A 22613-nucleotide genomic window follows, 5' to 3' on the forward strand; every position below is an offset into this window, starting at 1 on the left:
TGCTAGGCCTGATGGGAGTTGTAGTTCAGCAACATCAGGAGGGACAAAGGTTCCCCATGCCTGATATAACACACCCTGGGACCTTGGGGTGAAGGGTGGGTGAAATAATAATAATAATAATAATAATAATAATAATAATAATAATAATTTCACTTGTTATTATTATTAATTAATCAACCTTCCTCAAAAGAGCCCAGAATGATATACATAAAACCTATGGGCAAAATGTATTTTTTTATTTTAAAAAAAATATTAGATTTATATTCTGCCCTTTCATTGTAGAAGGACGTGTGAATCCAGAATTGGCCTCCAAGGTCACTTACGGACTCACTGTTAAAACCGTGTTTATGGGAGACAATCTTACTTGGCTACGAGTGATCGCCAAAGAAGAAGAAGACAACTGCTGTTCATCATAGCATCACAGGGCAGTTCACAGAATAAAATAGAGTAAATAATAAAAAGAAAACAGCAAAACAATACCCCCCTACACACACACACACACTTCCCACAGACACATTTAAAAAGTGGTAGAATATGAATCAGCCAAAGGCTTGGTTGAAGAGGAACTTTTTCACCTGGTGCTTAAAAATATATAATGAAGGTATCAGGTGAACCTCCCTGGGGAGAGCATTCTGCAAATGGGGAGCCACTACAGAGAAGGCCCCTTCTCATGTTGCTGCCCTCTGGACCAGTGGCGTAGCATGGGTTGTCAGAACCCGGGGCAAGGCAAGTAATTTGCGCCCCCTAACCCGTGGATTTGCGCCCCCTAACCCGTGGATTTGCGCCCCCTAACCCTAACCCCCAGATGTTGCGCCCGGTGCGGCCGGCTCCCCCTGCACCCCCCACGCTACGCCACTGCTCTGGACCTCATGTAGAGGAGACACACAAAAAAGGCATCAAATGATGAACACAGAGTCTGGGATGGCTTATACAGCAAAAATTCAGCAAAACAGTGCTAAAACCATATGCACACGAAGAAGAGCCCCAAAGGGGGCCCATCGAGTCCAGCATCCTGTTCTCACAGTGGCCTTAATAGGAAACCTGCAAATTAGAACTCATAACCCACCTACTTTCATCAGCCAGAAGCATCATAGCCACTGGAGAGACCTGTCAGGAGCAAGCATGGGCCAATGGTACCAAATAGTATGGGAAACAGCCCTACTAGAAAAATTAACCAATAAACTGAAACTGACATGGGGACAAATAGAAGAAGACTCCTTCACCCCGGTACGGCTCCCCTTTATCACATACACAGCCCAACAAGACAACGACAAAAATCCACCAACAGCATACAAATCAATATGGCCTGATCCAAAACACCCACCCACCCCACTCACACATGAAAACAAAGACCACCACAGCCAACCACTAATGAATAACCACACCCTAGGCCAACCCCAACCTCTCTCACCACCAAAGGAACACAAGTGAACAGCAAAGAACCTGCACAAGCAACGCTGACACCAAACCCTACATATAGTAAGTAAAATAGTAATTCTCTCCTCGCCTATAATTCCTACCAACTCTTATTGAGATGCATACAGCCTCCAACAGTGGGTGGAGAATATAGTTGCAGCAGCTAGTCACCACAGAGAGCCTCATCCTCCACAAAATGGTCCAATCCTCTTCTAAAGGCCTCCAAGTTGGAGGCCAATCGCTACACCTTGTGTGGGTACGAGTTCCGCTGTGTGAAGCGGGTCTGTCCTATATCTTTCAACATTTAGGATGTCCCTAAGTTCTAGTATTCTAACAGTGGGAGAAAAACCTTCTCCCTATATCCATTTTTTTCCACATCATGTGTCATTTTATACACCTAATTTTATACAGGAAGCATTGCCAGATCATCAGTTTCTAATCTCTCGTGATTCCTCTCGTTCTTATTCACCATTTTTAGAGCTAACTAGGGAACACTTTGTTGGAGAGGGCGGTCAAGTCAGGAGTCTGCCCAGAAGGACCGTTGGTGCTTAATGCCTTCTATGCAACACATCGTTAACCTATGGAACTCCCTCCCACAGGAGGCAGTGATGACCACCAACTTGGATGACTTTGAAAGAGGACTAGACAAATTTGCAGAGCAGAAGGCCATCAGTGGCTATGAGAACTGCATGCTGGACTAGCTGGGGCATTGGCCTGATCCAGTAGGCTACTGATTGATTGATTGATTGATTGATTGATTGATTGCATTCATATCCCACTTTTTCTCTAAGGAGCTCATTTAATCCCCACAACAACCCTGTGAGGTAGGTTAGGCTGAGAGGTAGTGATTGACTCAAGGTCACACCCAGTGAACTTCATGGCTGAGTGAGGATTTGAACCCTGGTCTCCCAGGTTGTCCTGGTACAATTCTCTAACCACTGCACCACCTTGGCTTTCTCTTATTCTTCTGTCCTTTCATCTCCCCCCACCCCCCTCAGCACAGCCAGGGACTGATTCAACCACCTCTTCCCAGCCTGGTTAATCGTTCACCATCCTAAGGAGCAAATCTTTACAGAGCCATGTTGCTCTGTCTTCGAGCCACTTATAATGTTGTCAGTTTGCTCTTGATCAAATATTTGAGGAGGGATAAGATGAGAAGGGTGTGTCAAGGCTGGACGGATCAGACAGCCTGAGGCTCTCTGAGGCTCTTGCCAATTCTCCAGCCCAGGAAGACAAGCACAGGGTTCCTTAACACCTCTGGGCACCGGGCAATGTCAAATGGCTGACAAGCTGTCAATCATGCTTACAAGCTGCCAGTATGGTGACCCTACCACATATTCCACAGAAGAGAAAGTGGAGGATGAAGGAATACTGTAAATGGTGCTAATAGAAGCTATCAGGACCTGTAAAAAAAACCTTTTAAATCCCAAAGTACGTAGTGCCTTTGGGACAGGCTGTAGCTCAGTGGTTAGGACACTTGCTTGGCCTGCAAAAGGTTCCAGGTTCGGCCACTGACATCTCCAGGAAGGGCTAGGAGAGACCCCCTGTCTGTAACCCTGGAGAGCAGGTGCTAGTGAGTATAGAGCGTTGTGGTCTAAACCACTGAGCCTAGGGCTTGCCAATCGGAAGGTTGGCGGTTCGAATCCCTGCGACGGGGTGAGCTCCCATTGCTCGGTCCCTGCTCCTGCCAACCTAGCAGTTTGAAAGCACGTCAAAGTGCAAGTAGATAAATAGGTAACGCTCCGGCGGGAAGGTAAAGGGGGTTTCTGTGCACTGCTCTGGTTTCGTCAGAAGCAGCTTAGTCATGCTGGCCACATGACTCAGAAAAACTGTCTGCAGACAAATGCCGGCTCCCTTGGCCAGTAAAGTGTGATGAGCGCCGCAACCCCATAGTCGTTCACGACTGAACTTAACTGTCAGGGGTCCTTTACCTTTACCTTTACCTTTTTAAGCTTGCTGGACCAATGCTCTAACTCCCAGAGTTCCCTGGGAAGGGGGACTGATTGTTAAATCAACTCTGGGATTGTAGCTCCCAGAATTCTTTGGGGGAAGATATACCATGCTGCTTTAAACAAATGCATCCTTACTTTGGTGCAACTTCATCTAAACCATATCCTCCAACATTTCTCCGATGAAAATAAAGACGTCTCAATCCATAACGATAATTTTACTATTTATACCCCACACATCTTACTGGGTTGCCCCAGCAACTCTGAGCCGCTTACAACATATAAAAACATAATGAAACATTAAACATTTTTAAAAAAACCTTCCCTATCCAGGGCTGCCTTCAGACGGCTCGATGAGTTGGCTAACTCCATACCCTCCAACATTTCTCCAATGAAAATAGGGATGTCCTAAGGAAAAGCGGGACATTCTGGGATCAAGCCAGAAACTGGGGCGGCTTCTTTAAATCTGGGATGTCCCTGGAAAATAGGGACACTTGGAGGGTCTGCTAACCTTCCTGCCCACAAACCAGGAGGAAGACTTGCTAAATGGCCAATGTCATCTAAATTCCCCGCAAACAGTGCTAACAAAATCTAGATGGGCCATTAGCCTGATACAGCAGGTTCATCTTAGGTGGGATAACCAGGGCTTTTTCCCCCAGCCAGAACTCATCAGAACTCAGTTCCAACACCTCTCAGGTAGGTGCCATTGACATTAAAAGAGAACAAGGGAGGCGTTCATGGCGATTGCCAGCATCTCTTATTCTAGAAAAAATAGCACCTTGCTTTAATGCAATGTTATCTAGTCTCCTTGCAGACAACGTTATCTACCGGTGGTCTCCCTGGAAGTGCTACCTGCTCCCCTGGCGATGTGCAGGTCCATGGGGCCTTAAAATAACATAAGCTAAAATCCCAACTGAGATGTCTGGCCTCCTGCTCTCAAACATTAAGCTGCGGAAAACCTCGTGGCGGATTAACATTCCTTGTGGATATTAGTGCTCACCTTTTAACGGCACATCTGAATCTCTCCTTGGCAACCAGGGAGGCTGCCCCACGGCTGCCAACCAGGCACCAACCGCCACAGATCTGCCTTAATTGCCTAGGACAACCCCTTGTTTTCGTTAATCCCCATGGAAGGGAGTTTAATTTTCGGCTCAGGCTTTAAGTGGGACACGTCATGGACAAAGCCTGGATTTGGAAGCCTGAGAATGAGAAGCTTTCACAGAGCAATGCTTTTCCCAAGGGAAGCAGAGTCCAAAACCAGTTGTTGTTGTTGTTGTTGTTGCTGCTGCTGCTGCTGCTGCTGCTGCTGCTTTTGTTTACCTACCCTTCAACCCAAGGCCCCAGGGCCAGTTGTGAAATTGAAACACAACATCAAAAACAGTTTAAAATAACTTACAATCACAAAAATATACACCTCAAGTGTCAAAAGCGAAGAGGTGTGTTTTCAGCATCCTCTGGAAGCTGTATAATCAAGGTGCCAGGCGCACCTCTGTGGGGAGGGAGTTCCACAGCTTAGGGGCCACCACAGAGAAGGCCCTCTTCTGGGCCACCATCACCCTGAGCCTCTGAAGGTGGAGGAACTACCAAGAAGACCCCCTCTGCCCATCTCAGCACCTGGGAGGGTTTGTCAGGATAGATGCAGTCTTTCAAATATTTGGGGCCTGAGTCATTTTGGGCTTTGAACACCAGTATGAGCTGCTTGGGGTGGATCTACACATGGGGGGGGACCCCCTGCTATAAATAAGTCAGAAATTAAATCATTCTAACAAAAGAAAAAAACGCTAGAGAAAATTGCTTAGATTTTTGTTTTGCTCGCCAGCACCATCTGGTGTTGCATTTTTATAACGCATACAAAACACTGTTTTTTGACTAATGTAGCTGAGTCCTTAAACTGGGCCTGGAACAAAATGCCAACCAGTGCATCTGTTCTAAAACAGGGTTATATGAAACCTAACGGAACCCCAGCTAGTAATCTGGCTGCGATAGTCCAGTCTGGAAGTTCACAGAGCACAGTGGCCAAGTCACCTCCATCCAAAAGAGGTCATAGCTGGCAAGCCTTCCAGAGCTGGCACCAACCTTGTGCCCTCTGGATGCTTTCGAACTACAACTCCCATCAGCCCCACCAAGCATGGCCTTTCTGGACTACAACTCCCATCACAGCTGGCTGGGGCTGGTGGAGTTTTAGTCCAAACATCTGAAGGACATCAGGTTGGCAAAGGACAGTCCGGACTCGAGCACGCTTATAACGATAGAAAAATCTTAGAACAAGAAGAGTCATAAGAACATCTGGACCAAAATTTCCTGCAGTCCAGTCCTCTACCAAAACCAACAATGACCAGCCGGATTTGGGAAGCCCGCTATTTGTGCCCAGCGTGTGGCATGTAAGAGCTATACTGCCTTCAAACATGGAGGTACTATTTCATCGCCGTGAATAAGCCTGATCCTCTTCCACGAATATTTCTGATCCTGAGGCTTGAGATACTGAGTTCAATGATTCAGAAAAGGGCAACCAAAATGATCAAGGATAAAGGGAACAACTCTTCTATGAGGAAAGCTGGCAGTGTTTAGGGACGTTTTGGGGAAATCTCTAAATCTGGGAAATCTTTAAAACTGGAGAGATGTGGGCGTTCCAGTCCTCTCTGCCTCTACTTACCTTGCCACGACCTCGTTGTCAACCTTGATGATGCAATAAGGGTCGCTGGTGCCGGACCTTTGGGAGAGAGCAAAGCAGAAACATGGATGAGAATTAAACTCTCCCCACACCAATGCAAATAAAATAATAATAATAATAATAATAATAATAATAATAATAATAATAATAATAATAATAATAATAATAATAATTGGTTGGGGGCATCACTGGTTTCAAAAATGCCACAAAAGCCGTGGGTGGCAGTAGTACTGGTGCCCACTGAAAATTCTGATGGGATTTACCTACAGAGGAGAACAGGAATTTAAGGGAGGAGATCTTTTTTAGCCTAAGAGTCACATTCCATTCTGGGCAACCTTCGGATGAGAAAACAATCCAGCAGCACCAGTCCCTATGAGAAGAAGTCCCAGCAAAAGAAGAATGGATACAAAAACTTGTGGAATATGCAGAAATGGTGAAACTTACTGGAAAAATAAGAAATCAAGGTAACAAACTTTTTATAAAAGAATGGAAACGGTTTGTTGAATATTTACAGACAAACTGTAAACAGGTGAGAACATTGGCAGGATTATTATAATCGCCTGCCATTTTATATGAGTATATATTTACAGGAGATGAACAAAGGAGCAAATTAAGTAAATTTGGATACTCAGAAAATATTACAAAATAAATTTCAGGAACTGCAGAAAGAGGGGGAAGGAAGTCAAGTTTTGAAATGTTAAAATGATTGAAAAATGATTGAAATGTATGAAACTGAAAAGCATAAATAAAATGTTTAAAAAGCAGTACCAGTCTCTGTGGAAGCCAGCAGCTGTATGAGGGTTCCTGGTTTGTGGCACCTCAAAATTGTGTACCCGTTGGCCATAGTCCCCCTGCCCCTCCACACTACGCCCCTAAGCTGGGGACAGCATATAGCCTGGTGAGGAGAGAGATCCAAGGGACAGATTGATTCAAGAGCATAAGCAGAGCTCTGCTGGATCAGGCCAATGGCCCATCTAGTCCAGCATCCTGTTCTCACAGTGGCAAACAAGATGCTCAAGCAGCAGCTGAGCACAAGATCCCAGTCCTCTCCTGCAACTGGTATTCAGAAGCATCACTGCTTCCAGCAGGCCAACCACCATGGCTAAAGGTAAAGGGACTCCTGACCATTAGGTCCAGTCGTGGCCGACTCTGGGGTTGCAGCGCTCATCTCGCTTTATTGGCCGAGGGAGCTGGCATACAGCTTCCGGGTCGTGTGGCCAGCATGACTAAGCTGCTTCTGGCGAACCAGAACAGCACACGGAAATGTCGTTTACCTTCCCGCCGGAGCGGTACCTATTTATCTACTTGCACTTTGACATGCTTTCAAACTGCTAGGTGGGCAGGAGCAGGGACCAAGCAACGGGAGCTCACCCCGTCACAGGGATTCGAACCGCTGACCTTCTGATCGGCAAGTCCTAGGCTCTGTGGTTTAGACCACAGTGCCACCCACGTCCCTGCCACCATGGCTAGTGGCCATTTATTTATTTAAAAAGCCTTTCTAAACCTCTTCACAGTTTGAAAACCTCTCTAATCAGCATGAGCTATGTACAATGCAAAGAACCAATATCCGTTAACACGCAAATACAGCCGTAAAGTCAATAAAAGAGCATAAAAGCAAATAAAAAGAATGAATTCAGAGGATTTGCGCATATAAATCAGAGTCTAATCTTACGGGTCATGAAAAGCCCAGGCCAAAGAGATAAGTCTTTACGAGGCGTCTGACGCAACTGCTGCTTGCTACTTGACACAAGGCGGGGGAAGGTCGTTTCACAGGATGGAGCAGCCAGGAGGACCACTAATTTTGGATCTGGGATGTTGAAAATAAAACTGCCAGTATCATAATGCCATTATACAGATCTACGGTGCAACCACATTTGGAGTACTGTGTTTACAGCACTACTTATCTCCCACTTGAACTACTGCAACGCGCTCTCCATGGGGCTACCTTTGAAGATGACCCAGAAACTGCAACTAATCCAGAATGCGGCACCTAGACTGGTGACTGGGAGCGGCCGCTGAGACCATATAACACCGGTCCTGAAAGACCTGCATTGGCTCCGAATACGTATCCAAGCACAATTCAAAGTGTTGGTGCTGACCTTTAAAGCCCTAAACAGCCTCGGTCCAGTATACCTGAAGGAGCGTCTCCACCCCCAACGTTCAGCCCGGACACTGAAGTCCAGCTCCAAGGGCCTTCTGGCGATTCCCTCCCTGCGAGAAGTGAGGTTACAGGGAACCAAGCAGAGGGCCTTCTCGGTAGTGGCACCCTCCGTGTGGAATGTCCTCCCATCAGATGTCAAAGAAATAAACAACTATCTGACTTTAGAAGACATCTGAAGGCAGCCCTGTATTGGGAAGTTTTAAATGTTTGATGTTTTATTGTGTTTTTAATATTCTGTTGGGAGCCGCCCAGAGTGGCTGGGGAGACCCAGCCAGATGGGCAGAGTTGAAGTAATATTAATAATAATATAATAATAAGTAATATTGGAGAGGCAAAAAGAAAGAAAAAATACCCGAATATAAGCCGCTCCCTTCCTCGCTGCTCCTGGCTGGCTGCATACTGGGGGGGGGGGGACCATGCTGCGTTGCCGACAGCTTTTCCCCTTCCTCGCTCTCTCCCTTCCTGGCCTTGGGGGAGAGGACAGGGGACTACGCATGGGGCAGGCGAAGCTTTGCCGCTCTCCTGGCGCTGTTTGCCCTGCGCTCCTGGCTGCATACTATAAGGTCGCAAATATAAGCCACACAGTCAGAATTTGCGGGGAAAGTGAGGCTTATATTCAGGCCAATACAGTACAGTGGTACCTCAGGTTACAGACGCTTCAGGTTACAGATTCTGCTAACCCAGAAATAGTACCTCAGGTTAAGAACTTTACCTCAGGATGAGAACAGAAATCGCGTGGCGGAAGCAGGAGGCCCCATTAGCTAAAGTGGTGCTTCAGGTTAAGAACAGTTTCAGGTTAAGAACAGACCTCCAGAACGAATTACCGTAAGTTCTTAACCCGAGGTACCACTGTATTACAGTTCTGGTCGCCTCGCCTCAAAACGGATATTGCAGAGTTGGAAAAGGTTTGGGAAAGGGCAACCAAAGCAATCGAGGGATGGAAAGACTCCCGAATGAGGAAAAGGTGCAGCATTTGGGGGACTTTTTAATCTAGAGATAAGGCAAGCAAGAAGTGACATGGCAGAGGCTTATAAAATTAAGCGCTGTTTGGGGGGGCGGGGAATAGATAGAGAAAAGCATTTCTCCCTGTCTCATAACACTAGAACTCGTGGACGTCCAACGAAGCTGAATGTTGGAAGATTCGGGACAGATAAAATAAAATCTTCCTTCATAGTTAAACTATGGAACTGGCTCCCACAAGTGGCAATGATGCCCACCAACCCAGACAGCATTGAAAGAGGATTAGACAAATGCCTGGAGGAGAGGCCTATCAATGGCTACTATTCATCCACAGTTGGATACAGTCACTATGCTTCTAAATACCAGTTGCTGGAAACCGCAGGAGGGGAGAAGGCTCCTGTGTTCGAATCCTGCTTATGGGCTTTCCACAGGCAATTGGTTGGCCACTGTGAGAACAGGATGCTGGACTGACTAGATGGGCCATTGGCCTGATCCAGCAGCCTCTTAAATCCTTAAATGCTTAATTTTGCCAGCACCTCTGGTGTTTTCTCATCTCTGGAGGTTTCCATTCCTACAGTTTTTCTTCATTTGTTTTTAAATTCAGCACAAGTCGCCCAGAAGCCAGAGAGCTACAAATCGGGAAAATGCAAAATGCCCCTCTCTTCCCAGCCTCGCTGCCACATGCATGGCTGAGTTCTCATCGGCTGCCATCACAGCGCAACATATCATTATGGCCAACCTCTCCGCCCCCTCTATTATTTATAGATTAATATCAGCCTGGATTGTAACTTGATAACTAATAATAGTAACTTAATTCAGTTTCCTGAACTCTAAGGGGTTAGGCAAGATCGCGGCTCAAAAAGAGGATTGTAGGTTAGAAATTAATAATAATAATAATATCCAACTAAGGCCTACTCAGAGTAGACCCACTGGAAACAATGGACTGAAGTGAGCTGAGTTCATTATCCTCAATGCGTCTTCTCTGAATAAGATGAATGTTGGATATACAACCCAATAATACTACGAATATATATTTGCATTTTCTGGTTGCAGTCCTCGCAACAACCCTGTAATGTTAGCTGGTGTTATTATTTCCCCATATTGAAAGGAGGGGCTGAGGCTGAGAGGGGCATCTTGCCCCAGGATCCCAGCAGGCTTGTGGTAGTTGCAAGATTTGAACCAGGGACTCCCTGCCTTGGCTGTCTCTTAGCCACTACAATAGAACAGCTCAAGTGTTTGGCTGTTCTAGGGAGCTGGTGCCATTTAAATGGTTGGTCCTTTAAAGCAGCAGTGGGAAACCCAATTTGCCCCCTCTCTTGTTGAGAGTTGCATTCCCTCAGTGGTATTCTGTTGCATGGGTAGGCAAAGTAAGGCCCGGGGGCTGGATGCAGCCCAATCGCCTTCTGAATCTGGCCGGACGGTCCGGGAATCAGCGTGTTTTTACATGAGTAGAATGTGTGCTTTTATTTAAAATGCATCTCTGGGTTACTTGTGGGGCATAGGAATTTGTTCATTTCCTCCCCAAAATATAGTCTGCCCCCCCCCCAGGTCTGAGGGACAGTGGACCGGCCCCCTGCTGAAAATGTTTGCTGACCCCTGTGTTAGGGGTATGCAGACCCACAGTGAATGGGACGGTGGGCAGAGGTGACCAGAGCCAAAAGTGGACAGGACTGCTACTTCTTTCTTTCTCTCTCTCTCTCTCTCTCTCTCTCTCTCTCTCTCTCTCTCTCTGTGTGTGTGTGTGTGTGACACATTCTGTCTCTTTGACACCCCCCCTTCTCCCTCTCTCCCTCTCTCTGACACCCCTTTCATTCTGTTCTTCTCTTTCTCTCTCTCCCTGTCCCAAGAGGAGCCAAATCTTAGGAGCCAAGGTCCCTTCAGTGCGGGATTTACATACAGTACAAGCTAAACAAACTATAGCTTAGGGCCCCACTCTCTTGGGGGCCCCAAAAAAAATTACAAGGAAAAAAACCTGGATGTACATTTCCAAAATATAAGATAAAAAACAAATAAAATAAAACCTACATACAGCAACCGTGTTTTGTGTTGTGTAGGCTCCTATGATGTAAGTCATGGGCCCTGCCTGCTAGCCTGCTCCCTAAAATATCACTGGTTTGCTCGTTTCTTTATATAGGGTGCCTATATTCTGCATGGACTGGATATATAAAGGGCCTCATTACCTTCAGTAGCTTAGGGTCTCATCAAACCTAAATCCGGCCCCGGGTCCCTTTGCCCACCCCCAGTAAAATATTTGAAGGGGCTGCCCCCACCCCAAAGCGGATAGGCACCATTCAAATGGTGTGTACACGTTGTGTCGTATGATCAGTTATGCAGGGCAGTGCTTACCTGGGACACACCCCCCCCAATATTTTATTCCAGGTGGCACTCCTGCCTCTCCCCCCACTCTTTCTGACACCCCTTTTCTCTCTCTCTCCCCCTTTGTCTCCAACACACCTTTCTTTCTCCACCTCGCCTACTGCCCAGTAAGAGCCCTGCTGAATCAGGCCAAAGCGGGGGCTCCATCTAATTCAGTATCCTGTTCTCGCAGTAGCCAACCAGACCCCGCCCCGCCCAGGGGAAGCCCACAAGCAACAGCTACCATCCCCGCTGGCAGCTCTCAGCAACTGCTCTACAGAGGCTTCCTGCAGGTTACCAGAGCCCTGAGCCAGCCAGTGGCACAGGCAGGGGCCTTTTGAAATTCACCGGAGGGCCGCATGTTGCCGATCCCTGCTTTGAAGAGGAACTCTTTGTTCCCTCCTCCCCTGAAATCTTGTTAGCTAGCCTCTGAAGCAAGCAGCTCAAGGAGATGTCACTACATCCATGGAAACAGCAAAATGCCAGGAGCCCGACTCACAGCAGTTTTCTACTTAGCTAGCTGGCTTGGGAGACCGCAAGTGTGATTGTGTGTGTGTGTGTCTGCACACAAGCCCTGTTTTGTGCCACCCCCGCCCCCAAGATCTGGGTTCAGATCCTGTCCTTAAAAACAGAACTACTTTAAAAACAACTCACATTCTGAGACTGATATACAGTGGTACCTCGGGTTATATACGCTTCAGGTTACATACGCTTCAGGTTACAGACTCCGCTAACCCAGAAATAGTGCTTCAGGTTAAGAACTTTGCTTCAGGATGAGAACAGAAATCATGCTCCGGCGGTGCGGCGGCAGCAGGAGGCCCCATTAGCTAAAGTGGTGCTTCAGGTTAAGAACAGTTTCAGGTTAAGAACGGACCTCCGGAACGAATTAAGTACTTAACCTGAGGTACCACTGTAGTCACATTCGGAACACACATTTAAAGCCCGTGGCTTTCCCTCCAAAATCCTGGGAACTGTAGTTTATTTGTATTATTTTAATTTTTAAACACATCATTAAAAGCAGTCCATGTGATGTATTTTAGTCTGATGTTTCGTTTATTGTATTTGCAAATCTTATTTATTTTAAAAAAGATTTTTATATACACCACTTGACTATGGTAAAACCTCTAAGGGTTTTATGAGAAATAGTAAAATTATCAATAAAAAACCCCCCAGTTGAAAACATTTAAAGAGAATTAAAATGAACAGTTGTCTGGATAGGCTATGCCTAAACGAAAAGGTTTTAAGAGGGCTCTGAAAAAAGGTGCAGCAAAGACACCTGCTTGATTTCAAGAGGCAGGGAGTTCCAAAGTATAGCTGCTGCCACACTCACAGATCAATCAATGAGTATTGTGTGGCATCTGGAACTGTGCCAGTTTTGCAGATGCAAACCGTCGAGTGGATGCATATGGGGTAAGGTGCTCCCCCAAGTTTCCTGGTCCCAATCCATTTACTACCCCACTTCCGCCGGGGCAACAATTCCCAGTGTCCTTAACAAACTGCTAATGGTTTGTACATAAAGCAAAGCCAAACCATAGTTTCACACAAATGAGCAAACACTCCTCCCGCTTGCTATTGTACCCAAAACTAAGCCATGGTGTGCCTTAGAGTTACATCAAAACCCACATTCGTGCCCTGAAAGATGGGTTCGAGATGCATTTGATAAAGAGATAAAAACTCAGAGGTACACTTTCCCTGAATGTGGAGGTTCTGTTATCTTGATTAACAGCTGCTGAGAAGCCTCTTTGCTTTGCAAGCAGAAGGCACCAGGTTCTGTCCTTGCTGTCTCCAGGTAGAGAGCCCTGCCTGCAACCCTGGAAAGCAGCTGCCAGTCAGTGCAGACAACACTGAACTAGATGGACCGACAGTCCAATTCAGTATAAAACAACTTCCTATGGTCCTATATCACGGAGGCAAAGAAAGCTAAGCCTGCAACCCTGTATGCACTTACTTGGGAGTAAGTCCCACTGATGTCCATGGGGCTTACTTCTTAGTAGACACATAACATGCCTCTGGGAAGGGATAGACTAACTACTGTTGTCTATGCTCTGGTAACTTCAAGGTTAGATTACTGCAATGCGTTATATGTAGGGCTGCCTCTGAAAATGCTTCAGAAACTTCAGCTAGTGCAGCAGTCAGGTTGCTCACCAGAGCAAGACAGTTTGAGCATATTACACCGATCCTGGTCCGACTGCACTGGCTACCAATTAGTTTCCGGGCCCAATTCAAAGTGCTGGTTTTGACCTACAAAGCCTTAAACAGCTCAGGACCGCAATATCTCAAGGACCGCCTCTTTCCATATGAACCTACCGGGACCCTGAGATCATCTTCGTGTGCCTCCTCCTCGAGAGGTCTGAAGGGCGGCAACACAAGAACGGGGCCTTCTCTGCAGTGGCTCCCCATCTGTGGAATGCTCTCCCCAAGGAAGTTTGCCTGGTGTCCTCATTACACACCTTTATGTTGTGATCTTTTTTGTGAACCGCCCTGAGACCTCCGGGTATAGGGGAGTATACAAACTTAATTAATAATAATAATAATAATAATAATAATAATAATAATAATAATAATAATATTTACTCAAGCGTTTGTCTCCATGTGTTCAACAGGGCATGGTAAACAGACACAGGATTGACCCTTCGGTAACGAACCTTTGGTGGCAACAGGGAACCTGCCAAGCAGTGTTTGAATCTGTGCTGAAGCTGGCATAGAAGCATAGACTTGTAGAGTGTTGGAAGGGTTCCCCAAGGGTCATCTAGTCCAACCCCCTGCAATGCAAGATTGCTGGGAAGCTGCCAAAGCTGCTCCAATTGGACTCCAATTGGAGGTGGCCGTAGTGACAGCTGCCAACCTGGGATGGCTTCCAAAGGTGATTAGACAAATTCATAAATTCTATCAGTTGCCTTGTATGACATCCAACCTTTGGTCCATCTAGCCCAGAGTTGTCAGCACTGACTGGCAGTAGCTTTCCAGGGTTTCAGATAAGGAGTCTGTCCCAGCCTTACCTGGAGACGCCAGGGTAGGCTGTGGCTCTTCCCTAGAGACATAGGAACACAGAAAACTGCCTTATGCTGAGGAAGACCTCTGGTCCATTTAGCTCAGCATTACCTACACTGACTGGCAGCAGCGCTCCAACGTTTCAGGCAGGAACTTTCTCCCAGCCCTACCTGGGAGATTGGGGATTGAACCCGGGACCTTCTGCATGCAAAGCAGATGCTTTAACCACTCAGGTATGCCACCTTCCCTGTCACAGGAGGCTTCCTTGTACTGATCCAAATCTCTGGTCCATCTAGTTCAATGCTGTCTGCACTGACTGGAAGCGTCTCTTCTGATTTCTGAACAGGGTTTTCTCCCAGTGCTACCCAGAGGTGCCAGGAATTGAATTTGGGACGTTCAGCATGCAAGGCAGATACCACTGAATGCCAACATCTTCCTCTTGCCATATTGCAGTCCTTAACTAGTGTTGCTTTTACTATTCTTGCCCCAGTAACTTTTGTTAAAGCTTATAAACATCGTAAGCAAAAAAATTAAGCTTCCCGTAGTCACCCATCTAACTTCTAATGGTAGAGTTGACATGGAGGAATATGGTTTGTTTTGGGGGTGGGGGTGGAAACTATCTACTTTAATAATAAACTAAATCCCTCCAGTTACGCGTTATTGTTATTATTGTTTCTGCACTTTTGGAAATGTATTAACTTATTTTGCAAGATTTATATACCGTTTGAGAGTAATGAAGCAGTTTAGGGGAAGAAAAAAAACAGTAAGATTATCAGTATGACCGTACAGTATGATTGTACGGAACAATGGCAAATTTGCAGAGGAAAACATCCTATTGAATTATATACCCAAGACGTGGAATCTAACAAAGGGGCAATTTGAATGGACTCTTACTATGGCAAAAAAACTGATATTGATGAACTGGAAAAATAAAAATCCATCTTCAATGGATTGAAGATAAGTACAAACTCTCTACACATAAACAAGTTGTGTACAAACGTAGACTTGCCACGGACAAATTTAACAATATTTGGAATTCATTTTTATAAATACCGTATTAGATTAAGGTCTGATTAACTACAACTCCCTTTTTTGTAATGTACACAATATCTTTTTTCTGTTTTGTTTGGGTACTATTTCTTGTTTCTTCTTTTTTGTGTCTTACTCTGTGCCCTTGTAAGTTTCTACTTTTTATTTCTCAATAAAGAATATGAAAAAGATTATCGGCATTAAAAAATAGTTTAAAACAACTATTTTAAGCATTATTTTTTAAAAAATAAATAAGTTAAAATCACACCCAAACTCAAAGCAACCTCCTTAATATATACCTTATATACAGAATCAAACCCATTGGTCCATCTAAGTCAGGACTACACTGACTGGCAGCCGTTTCAGGCAGGGGACACTTTGTGGAGATGCCATTGGGATCTTCTGAAAGCCAAGCAGATGTTCCACCCCTGAGCTAAGGCACTTCCCTTAAGACACAGGAACGCAGAAAGCTGCCTTTTCCTGAATGAGACCCTTGATCCATCTAGCTCAGCACTGCCTACACGGACTGGCAGCGACTCTCCACAGTTTCAGGCAGGGACTCCCTCCCAGCCCTAGCTTGGAGATACCTCGAATTGAACTTGGAGCCTTCTGCACGCAGAGCAGCAGGCGCTCTGTCAGTATCAGCAGGATGGGCGAAAGCCACCGACAGGACAGCTCAGCTGCGTGGTGCTGATGATGCCAAAGTTGCAGGTTCGAACCCCGTCGGGGGCACCTGCATTATATTATTGCATTTCAAGGACCGAGGGTCCCTTCCAACTTTACGAATCTATGACGTTCCTCGGTTTTCTGAGGGACAGGAGGCTGGAGAGGGTCCGTAGCTCGCATGTCGCCTGCTGGATCCCCCGGAGTCCCTCCGCTCCCTCCCCTCGAGGAGATACAGGAGAGAGACCTTCGCTGTGACCCAGCAGCGGGGCTCGTCTTACGCTCCCGAGCGGTCGCCACCTGCCTCCCCGCGCCCACGCAGTGAGCAAGAACAGAAGGAACTCCCCACTCCCAGCCACCACCTACTCAGCCTTCTGGAGTCGTGGGGATCGAGGACCACAGACGGGGGGGACGACGGGGGGGGGAGTGGGCGATGGCCAGGAGGAAGCGGCCCACTGAAGTGAGCTTGCCAACACCTCCACCCCGCCCGAAAAATGAACGAGAGTTTGCCCCGGCAGTGCTGCCGTCGGGGAGCAAGACAGCCTGGCCCTCCAAGACAAGCAGTGCCCTCCAACAACCGGTCATGGAATCATAAAAGGGATCCCCGAGGATCCTCTAGTCCACCCCCTGCAGTAGAGGCGCTTGCTCGCCCTGCCGCCCTCTAGAACCGTCGAGGTTGGGCGGGGAGGGAGAAGAGCCAGACGACGGCAAAAAAACCCCACTGTGGGGGGAAACAAAAGGAGGCGCCGTCTAGTCGGGTCCGCGCAGTGGAGAGGAGCTCGGCTTCGGACGGCGGGGGGTGGCCGTCCGGAGGGGTTTGGCGGGGAAAGGAGGGGGTCTCGACGGCGCGGGCCGGCACTCACACGTCCTTGGCCGGCAGGTCCCTTCCCTCCACCACGCGGAAGTGCAGCGATGTGTTCTTGGCCATGCCGAGGCCGGCGGAGGCGCGCTGGCGGCGGCCGCTGCAGCAGCGCTCACCGACGGTCCGCGGGCTGCATGGAGCGCCGATCCTCGACGGCCGTCCAGCCGCAGCAGCCGCGCCTGTCTTTGATCCCTCCCGGATTGCAAGGCGAAGGGGCTTTTTTCCAGTCAGCAGGAAAGCCGCCTCCGCCTCCTCCGCCTCCTCCAGAAGCCAGGCAGCCAGGCAAGACGGGAGAGAGTGGCAGGCAGGCTGGGGAACCGGTCCGGCCAGGTGGCTATCTCCTTCTCCGCTGAGTTCAGCAGGCGAGAGCGCCCGCCTGTCGAGCTGGCTGCCTTCGCTCGCCTTGTTAAATGCCAGGCGCTCCTCGGCTGCCTCGGCTGCGGCTACAGGTGGCCGGGCGGAAGAGTGTGAAGCTGGCCCGCCTCCTAGAGGCCGAAAAGGGAAGCGGCGGAGCTCCGTTCCGTTAGTTGGTGGGGGTGGGGGGCGTTTGTTCCTTTGCTTTCAATAAAATAATAATAATAATAATAATAATAATAATAATAATAATAATAATAATAATAATAATAATAATAATAATAATAATAATAATAATAATAATAATAATAATAATAATACGCCAGCTTCTTGGGAGAAAAACAATGACAAACCTAGACAGCATCTTAAAAAGCAGAGACATCACCTTGCTGACAAAGGTCTGTATAGTTAAAGCTATGGTTTTCCCAGTAGTGATGTATGGAAGTGAGAGCTGGACCATAAGGAAGGCTGATCGCCGAAGAATTGATGCTTTTGAATTCTGGTGCTGGAGGAGACTCTTGAGAGTCGCATGGACTGCAAGAAGATCAAACACATCCATTCTTAAGGAAATCAGCCCTGTGTGCTCACTGGAAGGACAGATCGTGAAGCTGAGACTCCAATACTTTGGCCACCTCATGAGAAGAGAAGACTCCCTGGAAAAGACCCTGATGTTGGGAAAGATGGAGGGCACGAGGAGAAGGGGACGACAGAGGACGAGATGGTTGGACAGTGTTCTCGAAGCTACAAACATGAGTCTGACCAAACTGCGGGAGGCAGTGGAAGACAGGAGTGCCTGGCGTGCTCTGGTCCAGGGGGTCACGAAGAGTCGGACATGACTAAACGACTAAACAACAACAACAAATAATAATAATAATAAGCAACGTTCTCCGGAGTGTTAAGAAACTGCCCTGCTGGATCTGATCTCCCAGCCCCAGTGTTCTGCTTCCAGCAAGGGGTAGCCGGATGCCCCCCAGCCATGGATTAGGGCTGGCGTGAAAGCAAAACCCAGAAAAATCGAAAACACCTTCATGTTTGTTTTTTTAAAAGGCAGGGCTCAGGCACCCCGCCAACCCCTGACCGAAAGAGGCCAGATTAGAAGCCAAACGACAGAAAAGAAACAGTTTTGCTTGGTGCTTAAAGATAAGTAATGATGGCACCAGACATGCCTCCCTGAAAAGAGCATTCCTCAAGAAGGGGGCCACCACTGAAAAGGCCCTTGTGTTGCCATCCTGTGGATCCTTCCATACAGTGCTATTTTTCTAGAAAAAGAGGTACTGGAACTCATGGTGAATGCCTCCCTTGTTCTCTTATAATGGCAATGGCGCACACCTGAGAGATGCCGGAACTGAGTTCCGGCTGAAAAAACTCCCTGCTCCCATCATAGAGGATGTTCACAGAGAAGGCCTTCAGGCAATGATCACAGGATCCAAGTTAGAGGCTGTTGCTGTAATGTGTCGCCAGAGGAGCTGCCCTTGAAAAGCTAGATCTGAACAGTTATGAGGAACTATGTGCCGCAGACCAGTCAAGGTACTAGAAACTGCACTGGTTTCCAGTTCGTTTCCAAGCTTGATTCAAGGTCTGGTTGTGGCCTTTAAAGCCCCAAACTGGGGTTTAGGGAAAACCTGTGCTTCTCCAGATGTTGTTGGACTACAACTCCCATCATCCCCTGACCATTGATCATGGTGGCTGAGACTGATGGGAGCTGGAGTCCAATAACATCTGAAGGGTGGCAGGTTCCCCATCCCTGTTCAGCTAAGCATCCTAGACCTGGACATAGGTGTCAGAAGTATGTCAGCAATAAAAAACAAACACCGGTGTCAGTTAAGTTAACTCTTTAATTCAAAGAAACCAAAACAGTGCAGGCCCAGTGATGACAGCAACTCTTCCCTGTAGGTCTTGCCCCAATGAGGCAGTTGCGGTTCCCCTCCCAGCAGTCTAAGGCTCCTTTTTCTTGTCTCTCTTTGCTCCCTGGCTTTTTCAACAGCCTGCCTCATCTCTGTCTCTTGGTCCCCGTCCTCTCCTGTCTCTGATTCTAGACTGCTCTCTTTCCCAGCATCTTCCTGCTCACTAAACCCTGTTGCCTCTTCAACTTCCAACATCTCCTCCTCCCCGTATGCTCCTTCTTCTCCCTCTGACCACTAATAGTCGTTCCACCAGCACTCCCCAGGCTCTGAGCCTCCTTCCCCTGGGGGTTCCTCAGCTGGTGACCCCCACCACTCTCGTGCATCCAGCCAATCTTAAAAATCAGCTTTCCAATGACTTCTGCCAACAGATATTCAGTGTTCTGGGTTTGCTAAGAATTCTCAATGCTCACTAGGCTGCTTTGGGGGCAGTGTACCCGGGTTTGGTTTCCCACTAACGTTTTGTATGGCTGTTGCACTAGCGCAAGGGCAAGGGGAATGGTGTTGCAATAGCACTAGATTTCATATTGCAACAATATTCCTCTTGCCTTTGCGCTAGTGCAACAGCCATGCAAAATGTTAGGGGAAAACCTAACCAGTGGAAGTGTGTTGCACAACCAGTTATGCAACAGGGTATATCTAGGAGACAGCAATCGAATGTGTAACCACCCACAAGAGCCTTGTTCTTCTTCTGCCTTCTCTTGCACAAGCAATTATCCTAGTCTGGTGCAACTAGTACACCATTAACAGACTTAAACTTAGTGGTATGTTGCATTCCTTTGATTATTAGTATTATTATGAATAGATGCGGTCTATGCATGAGGTCAGGGACGTGGGTGGCGCTGTGGGTTAAACCACAGAGCCTAGGACTTGCCGATCAGAAGGTCGGCGGTTTGAACCCCCGCGACGGGGTGAGCTCCCGTTGCTCGGTCCTTGCTCCTGCCAACCTAGCAGTTTGAAAGCACGTCAAAGTGCAAGTAGATAAATAGGTACCGCTCCGGCAGGAAGGTAAATGGCGTTTCCGTGCGCTGCTCTGGTTTGCCAGAAGCGGCTTAGTCATGCTGGCCACATGACCCAGAAGCTGTACGCCGGCTCCCTCGGCCAATAAAGCGAGATGAGCGCCGCAACCCCAGAGTTGGTCACGACTGGACCTAATGGTCAGGGGTCCCTTTACCTTTTATGCATGAGGTCTAATGGACAGCTAATTGTGATATTTTCTCCTATAGCTGTTGTTCTCTTGACTTATATCAGAGCTGGCGAATCCCAGTTGTAGGGGCCAAATGCAGCCCTCCAGGGACTCTAAGAGCCATGTCTCCCCACAAGCTATACCCCTCCCCAGTCCTCCTCTGCTCTCTGGAGTGCTATGGTCTGGCTGGACTCTGGAGTGTCTCCTGGTACTGTGATAATGGCTTTTGCTTGCCTAGATGAAGGGAGAGATGGTGTGTGTGTTTGTGTGTGTGTGTGTACCTCTGGCTTTTGTGTGGCTGGAATACAGCTGGCTCCAGAAAGGTGTCATGTCTGAAGGACAGCTCCATTGGTAGAGCATGAGTCTCTTAATCTCAAGGTTGAGGGTGCAAGCTCCAGTTTGGGTGAAATATTCCTGCATTGCAGGGGGTTGGACTAAATGACCCTCAGGGTCCCCTTCCAACTCTACAATTCTATAATTCTATGCCTGTGGCCCGGTTCCCGCCAGACCTGCCATGCGGCCCCCCAAAGGTTGCCCATGGGGGGAAATGTGGCCCTTTTGCTGAATTCCACAAAACCATTTTGCTACAAAAAGAAGACGTGAAGAGTTAAATTGCCCTTGCTTCCCTTCCAACTCTGCATTTGGCCCTGTGATCTTTTGCAGGAGGAGGAATTGAAAGGACAAACATCCTGTTTTCTTCCTGGGGCCCGGAATCCATTTCTCACTCATCATTAGTGGCATTCTTAATTGCAGTGCGTGGGTGAGAAACTTTAGAAGACGCACTCAGGCTTGAGACTTGTGTCTAACAGGAGACTTATTAATTTCTGACAGGATCCAGCCAGCCTGGATCTCTCGGCTGGGTTTCTCTCCCAATTATCTCTGCTTTCAAAAGTCTGGTGCGAAAAATATTTTGATTATTATTTTGGATTTGATTTGATTTTATTAAAAAAAACCCACCCTACCTGAAGTGGGAGTAGGCCAGATAATAGCAACCTGCCACTTCCAAATTATTTTAAGTTACTTAATGAATGTATTGATCACACCACTAGACTGATCAAAAAAAGGACACATGTTTACCGTTACGGTAAGCAAATCATTCTAATCTAAGCCTTATACTGAGTCAGACCCATGGTTCATCTAGCTCAGTATTGTCTACACAGACTGGCAGTAGCTCTCCAAAGGTTTTCAGACACTTCCCCAGCCTAACTGGAAATAGTGGGAATTGAACTTGCAACTTGAACCTCAACTTCTGCATGCAAAGCAGATGCACTGACCACTGAGCCACAGCCGTTCTCCTACATTCTGTGCTATAAACATTTTGCATGCTTTACATTTCCCTGATGAGTCCCAAAGGAATCTGAGGAGCTTCAGTTTGGTGTGTGTCAATTTAAAGCACCCGCCCCGCCCCCGCCCCAATCCTGATAACTGTGCTGGGAAGGATAGCTCTGTGAGGGATAAACTACAGTTCCCATGATTCTTTGGAGGGTGTGTGCGCACTTTAGGTGAACAGTGCATACTTAGCATCCAGAATTCCCTCCAGGTGTTTGTTTTATTTCACCAGATTTATACACCGCTGCATTGGGGGTGGGGGCGGACCTCAAAGCCGTTTACAAATGCTAGCAAACTACAACTCCCATCACCCCTAGCTGTTGGCCACACTTGCTGGGGCTGATGGGAGCTGTAGTTCTGCAGGCCAAAAGGCCATCCACCCCTGTTCTAGAGCGAAACAGCGGTTCTCAACCTGTGGGTCCCCAGATGTTGTTCGACTACAACTCCCATCATCCCTGAGCTCTGGCCTTGGTAGCTAGGGGTGACGGGAGTTGTAGTTCAACAACATCTGGGGACCCACAGGTTGAGACAGGCTGTGTTAGAATGAAGCCAGTTTGGGTAGCGGTGCAGAAAAAAACACCCCGCATTTATAATAGAAAAATCAATGGATAGATGAATAGATGTTTAAAAAGTGTAATGCAGAATAGGGAGAGAGAGACATTGCGAGAAAGGCGCGCCTTCTTTCGCCTTTCAGCTATTTTACTATGTTGCACAAGGGGGAGGGGGAAGACTTCCACGCGCAGCTCAGCTCTGGCGGACGCGTCGCCATGGCAACAGAACGTTGTG

At 47.5% G+C, this 22613-nt stretch overlaps 1 protein-coding gene across 2 annotated transcripts in view; it reads right to left on the minus strand.

Moving 5' to 3' along the window:
• RASAL1 (RAS protein activator like 1) overlaps nt 1-17504 on the minus strand; it is a 64549-nt gene extending 47045 nt beyond the window's left edge. For both annotated transcript variants that reach the window (XM_081175266.1, XM_081175265.1), the window contains exons 1-2: nt 17059-17504; nt 6019-6075 (exon numbers count right to left, since the gene is read on the minus strand). In XM_081175266.1, coding sequence (XP_081031392.1) covers nt 6019-6075; nt 17059-17123 — 122 coding nt within the window. In that variant the 5' untranslated portion in view covers nt 17124-17504. The remainder of the gene's footprint in view (nt 1-6018; nt 6076-17058) is intronic.
• Between the last annotated feature and the right edge of the window lie 5109 nt (nt 17505-22613).

Source organism: Podarcis bocagei (assembly GCF_964188305.1).
Source record: "Podarcis bocagei genome assembly, chromosome: 16".
NCBI lineage: Eukaryota > Metazoa > Chordata > Lepidosauria > Squamata > Lacertidae > Podarcis > Podarcis bocagei.